The sequence below is a fragment of the Antennarius striatus genome, chromosome 3, assembly GCF_040054535.1.
Source record: "Antennarius striatus isolate MH-2024 chromosome 3, ASM4005453v1, whole genome shotgun sequence".
NCBI lineage: Eukaryota > Metazoa > Chordata > Actinopteri > Lophiiformes > Antennariidae > Antennarius > Antennarius striatus.
In genome coordinates this window covers 17,205,434-17,220,209 of record NC_090778.1, presented here as the reverse complement: position 1 = coordinate 17,220,209, position 14,776 = coordinate 17,205,434, and the positions used below count along the sequence as shown (strand labels likewise).

The following is a 14,776-nucleotide window of genomic DNA, read 5'->3' as shown; positions in this document are numbered from 1 at the left end:
ATTGAAGGAAGAATTAGAGGTCAGTCATCTGTGCTAATTCCAGTTCTCAGTAATTTCACATCTTAGAAAATGTTTTTAAAAAAACTAAATTTTCAATACAAAAGTTCTCAAAATTAATGTGCTATTTATCCTTTAAATTCTTTTCTATTGTCTCACAGGAGTCAGACAGATTCTTAGAGGTTCCTTCAGTGGCATGACCAGGAAAAATGTTGAATCCCGTGTTTCTGCAGTACCATCATTGTCTGGCAATAAAAAGTGACACATGTGACACGTGAGAGTGAATAGAGCTGCTTTCACTTAGCACTACGTATTGTCAAAGTGATGTGACAACGAGAGCTCTGTGGAGAAACAGACACCACCGGTCACAGTTAGACGTGGGGAGGGGCTGGAGAAGTGACACTAGTAAGATCAGCAATTTGCCCAAAACGTCTTGGGGTCATGATCCAGCACGCATGAAACACAACTTATATTTACATTTCTCTTGAGATTCTTTTTATCAACAACGTGGGGAAAACATTTCTCAAAGTCAACAGGGAACTGTTGTTCAATCCCTCTTGTTACTACATACCTGCTCCTATATTTCACGTCCCTTGCATAACCTACAATCTGAATGTTTGGCCCAGAATCTCCAAAACACCTTTCATTGTTTGGCCTTACATAATGTGAGCACTTATGCTATTTGTCCTCTCAATCAAATTTAATCATTGGAGTTAACATTTGGTCAATGGCGACGTGACGTTAGGTTAATCAGGGGGAGTTTCTTAAATTTTTGACAAAAAAACATTCCCAGAAATTATACACTAAGGGGTGTGTGTGTGTGTGTGTGTGTGTGTGTGTGTGTGTGTGTGTGTGTGTGTGTGTGTGTGTGTGTGTGTGTGTGTGTGTGTGTGATATCAATTCTTGACAATTGGCAGTTTAGATTGCAGGCTTCAAAATTCATGATGGAAAAGACGAGATTTCTACAACCAAACATCTGCCGACCGAAATTCATAGAGCGTCAATGAATTTGTCTCAAATTGGAATACAGAATAATATGGAATAATTTGGGTTATTTGAGAGACTTCAACTGACAATGAAGTTGCTGTCTGTTAAACTCTTCAGCCTTTCATGTACTAACATCTGTACCTTTCCCCTTCCTTTCTTCTCTTCCTGACTAAAAATCCCAATATTACATCATGATTGCACATTAATGCACTGATCAGGCCACTTAAAAGGAGGTGCATCTAAATGATTGTGGATTCTAGATGATTGCAGACAGGGGCTGTCACACTCAATGCTCCCAAGTACATAAGTTTCAAAGTTTTTTTTTCCAGGACTTCATTTTCCAAGACAGCCTGTGAACTGAATCACAGAAGACTTGTGTGCTTATACAGAAGCAACACAAGTCTTCACCTAAAATCAGCAACTTCACATTGTCCAAGGTTTTATTTGTGCTACATCAGAATATTTCTACAGACCAATCTGACAAAATTCAGCTACGCCTCATTGATGGCTTTGTGAAGCTTCTGTATTAAAAAGGAAATGTTAGAATAATGTATATGTTATGTCATATTTACTCTTTTATATTCTTTTATTCTTTGTGCTACATATCATGACCATTTAAATGTTTATATCTGTGTGTAAGTGTCTTGCTTTGTATTGAGTTATTTTTTCAGGGAGACGACATCAGCAATGGGATCACTGGAGTGATAGTAGAGGTCCTTCTACTATCACTCCAGGAATGTGACCTCTGAACTGTTAATTAGGAACAACGTGCCTGGTTGTTGTTTTTTGTAAGGCGAGGATGTCGTAAAAAGAAGAATTAGTAACTCTTTAATGGCATCATGCTACAGGTGTTTTACTGTTTTTTCTCTGCCCCCATCCCTTAGAAAAATAATGTAAACAGGGAACGCCGCAAGTGAATAAAGAAGAGAGTTCGGCAGAGACATTTTGAGAGCGGGTAGACATTTGTAGTGAGCACATCTTTGTCCGTTCTCCTCGCGAGTAAAAAATATAAACTGTTGTCTTCTCCTTTTTGTGTCTGTGTTTTAAATGTTTTAGGTTGCTTGAACCTGACAGGAAGTTTGTACAAAAGTAAGAAAAAAAAGGAGGAAAATCAATGTACTTTATTTTTCATACATGAAATTAAACCAGAGAAGGGCCATTACAGTTGGTATCCGCAATACTAAGGCAAAAATCAGCATTGAATATATTATTTCATGGTTCCGTCTCCATGGTAAGTTCGAAGACAGTCCAGGTTTTCCTATTCACAGGTGCCAGGCCCTCTACAAGCCTGCTTGCAGCACACACAGAGACACTATATTCTGGGAAAAAGGAATTTCATTCATTCATGATACAGCACCACTGCACCAATACACGTAAGAAAGCACTTTTTTTTTTCAACATGATCAAGCTGGAAAATAAAACAACCCCCAAACCTTTCTTTTATCAGGTGAAGCTGTGAAAACGTGTGTTTTGTTGGAATAATCCAAGAATGCTGCTTGAACTTCTGCATTTTTACAACTCAGTAGTGCAGTCATCCATCTTCATGCATCATCCATCTGCCGCTATATCAGCCGTAGCGGGTCACGGGGAGCTGGAGCCTATCTCAGCTGGCATAGGGCGTGAGGCGGGGGACACTCCGGGCACGACGCCAGTGCACCACGGAGCCACACACAAAGACGGACAACCATGCACACACACTCACTCCTACGGGCAATTTGGGACCGGCCAATCAACCTGAAGCGCATGCTTTTGGAGGTGGGAGGAAGCCGGAGAACCCGGAGAGAACCCACGCAGACACGGGGAGAACATGCAAACTCCGCAGAGCTGTACTTGAACCCGGAACCGCCGTGTTGTGAGGCAACCGCGATACCCACTGCGCCACCGTGCCGCCCCTAGCGCAGTCGTCTGCAATGCGTTTTTTTTTCTTCCTGTGATTAATTTAACCAAACACATCAAAGACCTGCAGCAGTGGCTCCGTTTGGTGCAAATAAAATGAAATACAGGGAAACAACCAGACTTCATGTCGAAGACTTAGAGTTCAGTAGAGGTCTAATGCAGGGGCCTCACATTCAGTCAGTGCTGCCGTAGTGGTTTCCATTGGAAGGACTTTCCGGTAAATTGGTGTGTGAGGTTTGTTCTTCCTGAGAGATCACTGGGCCCACTGGTTGTTTAAAGAAACTGGTCACACAGAATACCTGCACAAAAACAAGTGAGAAACTCTTCAGTGGAATTTTACTTCATGTGGAATATTTCTATTTCACTTAGAATTACAAAATGGATATGAAGTCATGGCTTCCGTGGTGTAAACAAGTTTAAATGTCATGAGAGGGGTAACAAAATTAATAAATTTACATTTTAATCATTGCATGTTTTCTAAATGTGATTTATAAGCAAGTTCACATACTTTCTCAAGTTCCAGTGAATAAAAACATGAGGTCTTGCTTTGCCACTATCCAAATGATGATCAATGAGACTTACAGTGAGGATGGCCACTAATCCTCCCACAAGAAGACCAGTAAGCACATCACTCCAGTGATGTTTGTAGTCAGACACCCGGGTCAGACCCACATACACAGCAGTCGCAATCAAGAAGAACTGGATAGTGGGACGCAGCAGCCGGGCCCACTGTGAACTCAGCCTAGCTTGGATGTACAGCTGCAGCAAGATAACGGACACGTTAGTATATCTCAGACACACGTCCTTTATTCCTTTATACAGTCAACCACATTTTCTCTGGCTGGTTCTTCATCCATATGTTGGGCAGGTTTACAGACCAACATGTTCGGTCCTGCTTGACTGATATTTGTCTTAAATAGTACATTTCTAGAGCTATGGACACGATGCCTTTTTACAATCCATCCCAAAAAAGCCCTTTGGGACAACAAAGACGACGGTTGCGCCACACCAACCCATTAAAGGGGCAGTCCACCAAACCATTGCTCACTATTACACGATAGAATGTATAGTAGATGTAGCCAGAGGAACAAACGCAGACCTCACAACCAAAATCAGGAACAAGGTACAGGTCCTGCCTGCTGCAACACAGAAACAGCAGCAAGCACTGATGCCAAAAATAAACCTCTAATAGTTCACTAATTACAGTTTGGATAAATGTTGGTTCATTAGTGGTTAAATCCAGATAATCATTTACAAATAAAATTAAACTTTAATAAAAAAACTATACAGACAAATTTTCAAAGAAACATAATGCATTTTGAAATGACTTCAATTTATTATTGGAGCCAGTGACGTGCGGTCAGGGGAGGCACGGCCTCACCTGCCATCATGAAAGAAAAAAAAGGAAAATGGAATAAATAAATTAAATGCTAATATTTATCCAGCAATGTATTATTTTCCGTCACAAATTTTAGGTTATTTTTCTCAAAATCGCTGAATTTTCACATTTACCACTGAAATACTGAGCAGAGACCTGCGGTGAAGCACCAGCCAGCCGAGCCTCAACATGGATTGCACAATAGCTCAGATAGCTGTGCTGGTATGCTAACAGTGACACCGTAATGCTATCTCTCTATATGTCGCTATTAAAATGTTCAAACACGTTTGCTCTATAAACTAAATTCCTGTATACCTAATGTATATAATGTACAGTTTTTTCTTGTCAACAGCTGCATTTGTGTAACGTCTTCATTGAGGTGAGTCCTGAAACCGCTGTGAAAAGGCGAGGCACAAAAATACCTGGCCTCATGGATAGGGGGCACTGGTGACCCCAGGGATTCGTCTTGGGACTCTGAAGAATAAGTGAATTTAGGCTTTAAGTCAAGTGCAGCATTTTTTTTTTCTCCGCTCGCCTATTAAAATGGAGGATTACATATTACAAACTGAAGGAAGATATGGACAATGTCTATACACAAGTTATTGATGCGTTTGTTCAGAGGGAGCGGCGCATGGACTTCATTTACAAGTAAACCTGACATATTAACAGGTAGGTAACAACATTACGTTTTTTGTAATCAAATATGCTCATTTGTGTGTTACAGTTTTTATGTGTAAATGATTCTGCAATGAGACTTTAACATAACCCACTCACTGTTGCTAATTTAATGGTGAATAAGCTACACTGTAGGTTCATATTTTCGTAAAACTGATCATGTGATCATGATGACGTCGGTGCCTTACCAGCCATGAACCTCACCGCACATCACTGATTGGAGCCAATATCTCTCATAAGCTGTGCAACTAATGCCCTTTCTGACTAGAGTCCTTAACTTTTACCAATGGCAGAAACGAACGTAAATAACTTTCAGAGTAAAGTTGAACGCATTATCTTGTGCCGCTGTGCAATCAGAGCAGATGAAGCGGATAAATCAACTGTTTGACTTTGTCCAGCACTCATGCAAAAGTCCAATTTTGTCTTTGAATATATCATAAGGATAAAATATGTACTTACTACTAGGAAGAGCATGCAGTACATAGAGAAGGAAGAATGACCAGAGAAGAAGGACAGTCTGCAAAACATAAATGAAGAAATTGATTGATAATCTGTATATATGTGATTAATACATGGAATTTTTATGACAATTACTTACTGGAACTGAATAAATAATAATAATTAGAATAATCTGACTCTATCCCATTAAGTGAATTGTATTGATACACACTATCAATAAATACATCAATATCTGAAAGGTTACTCAAATAATTTTACATATCAAAATCCGTTTATTATTATCATGATGTGCACAACTGAGCTTGCAAAAGCAGTTGTGCGACTTGGGACAACTGGAGTCATCGGGGTTCTTCAAACATGGCGTCTGAGACAATGCAGTAGAAAACTACATATAAGAATGCAAGGACGGTGTGGGATGTGATCTAAATGGGTTAAAAGGCATGTAAATATCAATAGTAAAACTTCTAATAAACCCTAAACCCCATGAATCAAGTTGAGTTTCTTCAACACAGAGACCAACCTAAAGGTCAACTATACTACAAGTAACTTTGACATTTAAGAGTCCAGGACCATTACCTGGCCTCGTCTACCAAGTACTTGTCTCCAGAGCAGGTGAAGTTCTCGATATATCCACCCGTTTTGCAGTTGATGTGATCCCACGCTGGTTTGCACACAGCCAGGAAGTGGGGCCGCAGACGGCCGATGGAGGACTTGGCTATGTCTGTCAGAGACTGGTTAGCGGCAGCTCCAAACAAATAGCTACCAATAGCTTTGTAGACACATGCCACATACTTGGTCCCAGAACATTTGTTCTTGTTGCGAGACAAGTAAATGGAAAGGCACTCGCCACAGATGAGCTGTAAACAAAAGGGACTAATCAGTTTTCAACCCGTCACACACCAGATGTCCAACAAAGCAATGAAGTTTCTTTCAACTCTGACATCTTCTTCTTCTTTTCCTTTCAGCTTTTCCCTTCAGGGGTTGCCACAGCGAATCAGTTGCCTCCATCTAACCCTGTCTTCTGCATCCTCTTCTCTCACACCAACTACCTTCATGTCCTCTTTCACTACATCCATAAACCTCCTCTTTGGTCTTCCTCTAGGCCTCCTGCCTGGCAGTTCAAAACTCAGCATCCTTCTACCAATATATGCACTATCTCTCCTCTGGACATGTCCAAACCATCTCAGTCTGGCCTCTGACTTTATCTCCAAAACTTCTAACATGTGTTGATGTACTCATTCCTGATCCTATCCTTCCTGGTCACTACCAGAGAGAACCTCAGTATCTTCATCTCTGCTACCTCCAGCTCTTTCTCCTGTCTTTTCCTCAGTGACACTGTCTCTAGACCAAACAACATCGCTGGTCTCACCACAGTTTTGTACACCTTTCCCTTCATTGTAGCTGAAACTCTTCTATCACACATCACACCTGACACTTTCCTCCACCCGTTCCATCCTGCCTGTACACACTTCTTCACCTCTTTTCCACACTCTCCATTGCTCTGGACTGTTGAGCCTAACTACTTAAAATCCTCCACCTTCTTGATCTTCTCCCTGTAACCTCACTCTTCCACTTGGGTTCCTCTCATTCACACACATGTACTCTGTCTTACTGCGGCTAACCTTCATTCCTCTCCTTTCCAGGACAAACCTCCACCTCTCTAGCTTCTCCTCCACCTGTTCCCTGCTCTCACTGCAGATCACAATGTCATCTGCAAACATCATAGTCCATGGAGATTCCTGTCTAACCTCGTCTGTCAGCCTGTCCATCACCATAGCGAACAAGAAGGGGCTCAGAGCTGATCCCTGATGCAGTCCCACCTCCACCTTGATCTCCTCTGTCACACCTACAGCACACCTCACCACTGTCTTACAGTCCTCATACATGTCCTGCACCGTTCTAACATACTTCTCTGCCACTCCAGACTTCCTCATATAATACCACAGTTCCTCTCTGGGCACCCTATCATAAGCTTTCTCCAGATCTACAAAAACACAATGCAGCTCCCTCTGGCCTTCTCTGTACTTCTCTGTCAACATCCTCAGAGCAAATACTGCATCTGTAGAACTCTTTTTTGGCATGAAACCATACTGCTGCTCACAAATGCTCACTTCTGCCCTTAGTCTAGCTTCTACTACTCTTTCCCATAACTTCATTGCATGGCTCATCAGCTTTATTCCTCTAGTTTCAACAACTCTGCAAATCTCCTTGTTCTTAAAAATGGGCACCAGAACACTTCTCCTCCATTCCTCAGGCATCTTCTCACTATCTAAGATCCTGTTGAACAACTCAGTCAGAAACTCTACTGCCACCTCTCCTAGACACTTCCATACCTCCACAGGTATATCATCAGGACCGACTGCCTCTCCACTTTTCATCCTCTTCAACGCCCTCCTCACTTCATCCTGACTAATCTTTGCTACATTCTGGTCCACAACAGTCACCTCTTCTAGTCTTTGTTCTGACTCATTTTCCACATTCATCAACTCTTCAAAGTACTCTTTCCATCTTCCCATCACACTACTGGCACCTGTCAATAAACCATCCCTATCCTTAATCACCCTAACCTGCTGTACGTCCTTTGCATCTCTGTCTCTCTGTCTTGCCAACCTGTACAGATCAGTCTCTCACTCCTTACAGTCCAACCTAGCATACAAGTCATCATAAGCCCCTTGTTTGGCCTTTGCTACCTCTACCTTCACCTTACGCTGCATCTCCCTGTTCTCCTGTCTACTCTCCTCAGTCCTCTCAGTGTCCCACTTCTTCTTAACTAACCTCTTTCTCTGTATACACTCCTGTACCTCCTCATTCCACCACCAAGTCTCCTTATCTACTTTCCTTCCAGATGACACACCAAGTATTCTCCTACCTGTCTCCCTGATCACATTAGCTGTAGTTGTCCAGTCATCTGGAAGCACCTCCTGACCACCCAGAGCCTGTCTTAACTCCCTCCTAAAAGTCATGCAACACTCTTCCTTTTTCAGCTTCCACCATTTCGTCTTCTGCTCTGCCTTTGCCCTCTTCATCTTCCTCACCACCAGAGTCATCCTACACACCACCATCCTATGCTGTTTGGCTACACTCTCGCCTACCACTACTTTGCAGTCACTGATCTCCTTCAGATTACACCGTCTACACAAGATGTAGTCTACCTGTGTGCTCCTACCTCCACTCTTATAGGTCAACCTATGTCCCTGCCTCTTCTGGGAGAAAGTATTCACTACAGCCATTTCCATCCTTTTTGCAAAGTCGACTACCATCTGTCCTTCTGCGTTCCTCTCCTGGATACCAAACCTGCCCATCACCTCCTCATCCCCTCTGTTTCCTGCACAAACATGTCCATTGAAGTCTGCTCCAATGACAACTCTCTCACTTCTAGGTATACTCTGCATTACTTCATCAAAGTCCAACCAGAAATTCTCCTTCTCCTCCAGCTCATATCGTACCTGTGGAGCATATGCACTAACAATGTTGAACATCACGCCTTCGATTTCTAGCTGCAGACTCATCATTCAAGATAACTCCTCCATTTCTCCTCCTATCTACACCATGATAGAACAACTTGAACACTACTCCTAAACTTCTAGCCTTGCTACCTTTCCACCTGGTCTCCTGGACACACCGTATGTCTACCTTCCTTCTCTGCATCATGTCAACCAACTCTCTACCTTTTCCTGTCATAGTTCCAACATTCAACGTCCCCAGTCTCAGTCCTATACTCTTAGCGTTCCTCTTCTCTCTCTTCCTACAATCACACTTTCCTCCTCTCTTTCTTCGATGTGGGAGAATATTTAAGAGTTAACCTACCACAATTAGAGTAAAGGGGATCATGACTCCTCCCAGCAGCTGGTAGGATATGGTGTCATCGTTGAGAGGGTATCTGATTGACTCATCATTACAGAAAAAACCCCGATGGAAAGGGCTGTGTCGAGGGGTCAGGATGAAAAATGGAAGTCCAACTGTTGAAAAAAAAAAAAAGGACAAGGTGGATAATGAATAAGAATGTCTTTGACAGTCATCGGTTTTTCTTATCAATATCAAAATTTCTATAAAGTGTACAAGCAGTTGCAAAAACGTGTGACACAGAACAAGCTTCCAGTTTATTACATAACAATAACGATAAGACTTAGTCGCCCTCCAAATGGAGCTGGTGACTTCATGAAGCTAGAAGGAAAGTTGACCTTGTCTCAGCACCAAGTTATAGAATAACTGAGATAAACACTTCCAGCTTGGAGGAACGACTGAACTCAGTCTGAACTGACAAAGACTGAAGTCAGTAAGGAGACAAAGGCATTCCCTCATATCAAAAATACTTTGGTTACATGAGGGTCAGAGTCAACACAAGAGCTTTGCTGAGGCCTCAAATACAGTTAAATAAATGAAATAAAATTCAGAAATAAAATAAGTCTGAGTCTCAAATAGGCACATAAGCAGATTCTCAATCAAAATGAATACTAAAGCTGACTGAATACAGCAATTCAAAATGAATAGTATAACATGCCTCTAAATAAGGCAACTAAATAGCAAGATGCCAACAGGCTTTTCCTGTTGGGTAAGCTAACGTTCTACTCTGTGCCATGTTTTGCATTTACATGATACGTTACGCTGCAGCTGCTTTGGTGATATGAAAATTCTCTTTTACAAAAGGTACAAATAATAATAATAATAATACTATTATTATTATTATTATTATTATTATTAATAATAATAATAATGGATTAGATTTATATAGTGCTTTTCTGGACACTCAAAGATGCTTTACATCGGATCCATTATTCATTCACTCCTCATTCATACTTGGTGATGGTAAACTACGTGTGTAGCCACAGCTGCCCTGGGGCAGACTGACGGAGGGTCTACAGCGCAGATTGGCAGCGCAGAATCACTGTGTCTTTGTTGATAGTCCCGTCTTTGTTCTTTTAATAAATAAACGTTCCGCCCAAAGGTCTGAGTGGGCTTGCCTCGCTCTCCTGGTCGCGTCCATCTCTGTTATCAGTCACTCTGCTTTTGACTAGTGGCGCAGGTAGGAAGTGACGTCACTGCAGCCTACGGGTCCCTCAATGGGCCAAAATTAAAATACTTGCGCATTGACTTGCCACTCGCGATTAATTGCGTTAATTTTTTTAGCGCGTTAATTTAAAGCGTAATTAATTCATCTAATTAACACGTTAAAGCGACAGCCCTAGTTTCTATGCATTTGTTCATTTATTCTTGCTTTTTCTTTGCAGTCATGTGCTCTACCTGTATTTAAGATGACAACGTGCTGCAGTTTCAGGTTCTTCTGATTCTCTAGAAGAAATATAACAGCAGCAGCATGTAGTTTCTTCTTTTTCAGGGATGCTCTGTGGGTGTGACTGTGTGCAAATGTTGTAGAGAATATGACTAAATATCTTTCATTGATTTGTGGTGAAAGAAAAAAATATCAATTAACGAAGGGATCATGACTCAATGACGTAAACAATATCTAAATGTCTTTAACCAGGACTTCTTGGGATTCATTACGTTAATTGACAAAAATTTCATTTTTAAAAATTCAACTTTGTTAAGGATAAAATAATAAAGTCTTACATTTACATCTTTTATTGTATCTGGTGTTTATGTGTCCAAAAACATGTTTTCAGAGTTTCCAATAGAAATAGCAATATTTAATTCACCACAGAAGACAATTTGGTTGGATATTTCTATGAACTTTACAAGGAAAGAACTTCATTTGGAAATATATTCAGTTGCAAAGTGATGAAATGGTAAAATATCACCTTTATATGCTACTGTATAAGTATACTTTATATTTCAGAGAAAACATTTTAATTTTACATTAAATGTTAACTAATATTTAATGCAGGCCAGAGGTTAAACTTCAAAACAGCGTATGTAGCAACTGAAGCTGTGAAATGCAGCTTACATAATGATGCCACAGCAGCGATGCAGTCATATAGATGTAATATATCTACTGTACTCATGTATCCAGCTTGCAAATTCAATCTTTTCTTTTAAAATACCCTTTGAAGATGTATTTAGATTTGATCACTTTCTTACAAGTTTTGCTCTTAAGTCTATTTTATTCTTATTCTATTTTACTGTGAACTACATTGTTTTTTAAAATTTGATGCTCAACTTTATTACTAAACAGTTCTGTTTTAGTCGGGTTTTTTTCTGCATTTTTATTCTTATATATCTTTTATTTGTTTTTTATTCCTTATACCGGCTTATTTTATTTAAACATTACTGTATATTATCTTAATGTTCTTGTCTATAATAAACCTCTGTGTAGCATTAGTTTTTAGAGGTACAGTATCAATAAACGGATTTAGATATATTGTTGTTGTATAAGACTCATTGGTTTTTGATAATCTCATTACATTTTGCTTCTTTCTTTTTTCTTACCTTTTTTCCTTTCAACAGCGTGTTAACAGGTTTTCCACCTTTGTTTGTTCCGTTTGGGAAACAAAAAGCACAAGACTAGCAATGAAGATTGCCAAGACTTAATGAGAGGGTTGGTGCATAGTCAACAGCACAGACAACCACAAGACACTGACTAAGAGACTGGAGTCGGGGCAGATTATCAAGTAAAACCCCTCTAGTGCTCTGCGTCTACAGTCTCTGTTCTGATTAGTGTCAACTGTCTGAATGTTCCTTTAACTTCTTTTTTCTGCCGCATTATCGATCACATTCAGAGGTCTGGTATAATTTTCTACACTGCAATTAATTCCCAAACACTGATCTAAAAATACAGTACAGCCTTGTTAGGAACAGAAAGCACACAGGAGACCACTTCTCCCCCCCATCCTTTCCAAGTTGTAGACCTCAAGTACTGTACTGTATTTATTTACATAACTGTATTTATACAGTATTTAAATAACTGGTTTTAAAGGACTTGTCCAGCGGGGTGCTGCTGCCGAAATCATTCAGTTTACGTCACGGCAAAACATTATGTTGATAGAAGAAATGAGACTTCAGCAGCCCGGGTGGCTGGGAAATACATACCGAGGATCAGACAGGCGGCGTCCAGCGCGATGAGCGGGATCGCTGTAGCCTCGAACATGTCGCGTCCCCTTCCTGTGGAGTCCGTCTTTATACAAAAAATGTCCGATGGTCTATCCCCTCTGGGCGAGACGGAAGGCAGTTTACGCGTCTCCGTATTCCAGCACACAATTAAAACACTCCGGTATCATTGTGCTGTCATGAAATACCGGGAAGGTCCGAGGAGGTTTTACAAACTAAGGGGGGTGTTGTGATGTTTTAAATAGAGCTCCTACTCTCTAGATGGAGACAAGTGGGCTAAAGCTAGATCTAATCTAACACCACCACACACCTGAGGAGCCGCTCACCCTTTGGACCGTCCTCTGATCATCATAACACAGCAGGATTTCTTCCGCTCATAATACCGGCCTGTCCTCTGCGCGGATCCGGCTGATGAGGGACAGCCAGCAGAGCGCCGCTGACCCGGAGCGATTAACGGTGCCTTCAGGAGCATCCGGGAAAATATAACACCCGGAGAATGTGGCGAAAAACTGCGTGCTCCTAAAGTTTCACTATAAATGTTCAGCGATTGACAGGATTCTCTGATTTTTTTCAATGTAATAACTAAAGATCTTTGTTCGATTTAAAGCTCATTTCAGTCTAATCTATAGATTGAATAAACATAAATTTGATAAATTAGTTGATTTTGATGACTTTAAATTCCTACAGGGATCAATATATTGTTAGAAGACAAAGCTTTATTTGTCATCATATAAACTGTATAATGAAATTATGAGTGTCTAGAAAAACCATATACGAGAGAACATGCAAATTCTTCACAGAAAGGCCAGGTTGGGACTGATGGGACTTGAGCCCATGACATTCTTGATGTGAGGCACCTCCATGCCACTGTGACAATAACATTGTTTGGTTTGTTGGTTAGTCAGTCAGTTAGTTGTAGTATCTATACAACTTTACTATCTACGAGGAGCAGGATTAAACACCATCTACAAAGCAGTATTGACCTCCATCCCCAGAAACCACAACAACCATTCACACCTGGGTGCAGTTCACCGCAACAGCTCAAATGTGGGTGGGGGACACAACAGCCCCCTTATGAATAGTAACAATTCCTGATGAGACCCTATGTCTTGGCGGTGTCGGTCCTTTGTTCTCTGCTCAACAGGAATATCTGGACTCTTTACCAGTCAGTCAGAAGAGAAACGTTAAAAAAAAAAAATCCAGCTGCTTTTTTTTACTCTTCTTGATTTTCCTCAGACTAGATGACAGAACCTACATAGACATATCTGAAAATAGTACTGAAAGACTTGATGGAACGTTCATAGTGACGGTGCTGAACTCCTTGATTGCTTGATAGCAACCCTATTGTAGAAGTAGACACTCATACAGACTGCCAAACATGGGGCAGGCCTATCCTGATCGTGGTGGATCCAGACAAGGGATCAACACCCACACACTACTGGCCAACAACCTGCCTTCTGCAGTATCAACATGGAAGCTCAGAATGACATCATTAAATGACTATGAATCAGTGGATACTGGAGAGCGTAACACAACATCATCTATACATTGGTAATCTTCATAAAGAATTCATTGGACTGTGAAAAGCAACACTTAAAGCCGGTTTAATTGGAAACAGATTGAGAATTAAGTCCATTAGCCTCCCAGAAAACCTGGATATATCAACCTTTATGCCAAGAGACCATATTACAAGGATCAAAGTGAGGAAATCAGGGTTTTATTTGTCTGGCAAAGGTGGCAAAATGGGCGAAGGTGATTATGACTCAAGGGGTGGAGCGACCACAAGACAGGATAACAGACGTGCGTAGTGGGAGCAGTAATAATGTTTCAGGGTAAGGCCTTCCAATCATGAGATATTCATCTGGGAACAAAAGAAGATAGATGCCACTGATGTCAAGTCATCAAAAGTCCTTACAAAACTCACATCGCACTGAAACTCTTTGAACAACAGGGGGGAGATGAATATCAGTATGCCAGAAGCCCCCCGATGACACGCAAACCCTGTTTGATTGCGTATATTTATGTAATCTATTAAAATGTTCCAATAACTTGGTAATTCAAAACTCAAGCCTGTGACTCTTTATCTCTTTGTTCAATATCATTTAAATTTAAAGTGTACTACTCTATGTCAGTTATCTTATTTCTGTGTTGGTTCTCAGTTATCCAGGTCATGGTCAGGGTTATCCAAAGTCAGGGTTGAGGTTTGAGGGTGTTGTCCTGTGAAAGAGGGTGTTGTCCTGTGAAAGCTGTTGCCTTACTGCTTCCACCACCTCCATCGTGTAAACACATGTGAATAGGGAAGTGACGTTGTAGGATACCATTATCTCATCTGCATCTAATCTCAGTCCTCCCACCTTTTCCACAAAGTCCATGGAGTTTTGC

The 14,776-nt window shown here is 40.9% G+C and overlaps 1 protein-coding gene across 1 annotated transcript; it reads right to left on the bottom strand.

Moving 5' to 3' along the window:
- Nucleotides 1–2,090: 2,090 nt before the first annotated feature.
- LOC137592335 (phospholipid phosphatase 1-like) lies at nt 2,091–12,825 on the bottom strand. Its single transcript, XM_068310449.1, has 6 exons — nt 12,377–12,825; nt 9,200–9,351; nt 5,969–6,249; nt 5,393–5,450; nt 3,463–3,639; nt 2,091–3,179 (listed from the first exon to the last, which is right to left on the bottom strand). Exons 1-6 carry the CDS (start codon nt 12,432–12,434, stop codon nt 3,054–3,056), a joined length of 852 nt encoding a protein of 283 aa, XP_068166550.1. The 5' UTR covers nt 12,435–12,825; the 3' UTR covers nt 2,091–3,053.
- Nucleotides 12,826–14,776: the final 1,951 nt, after the last annotated feature.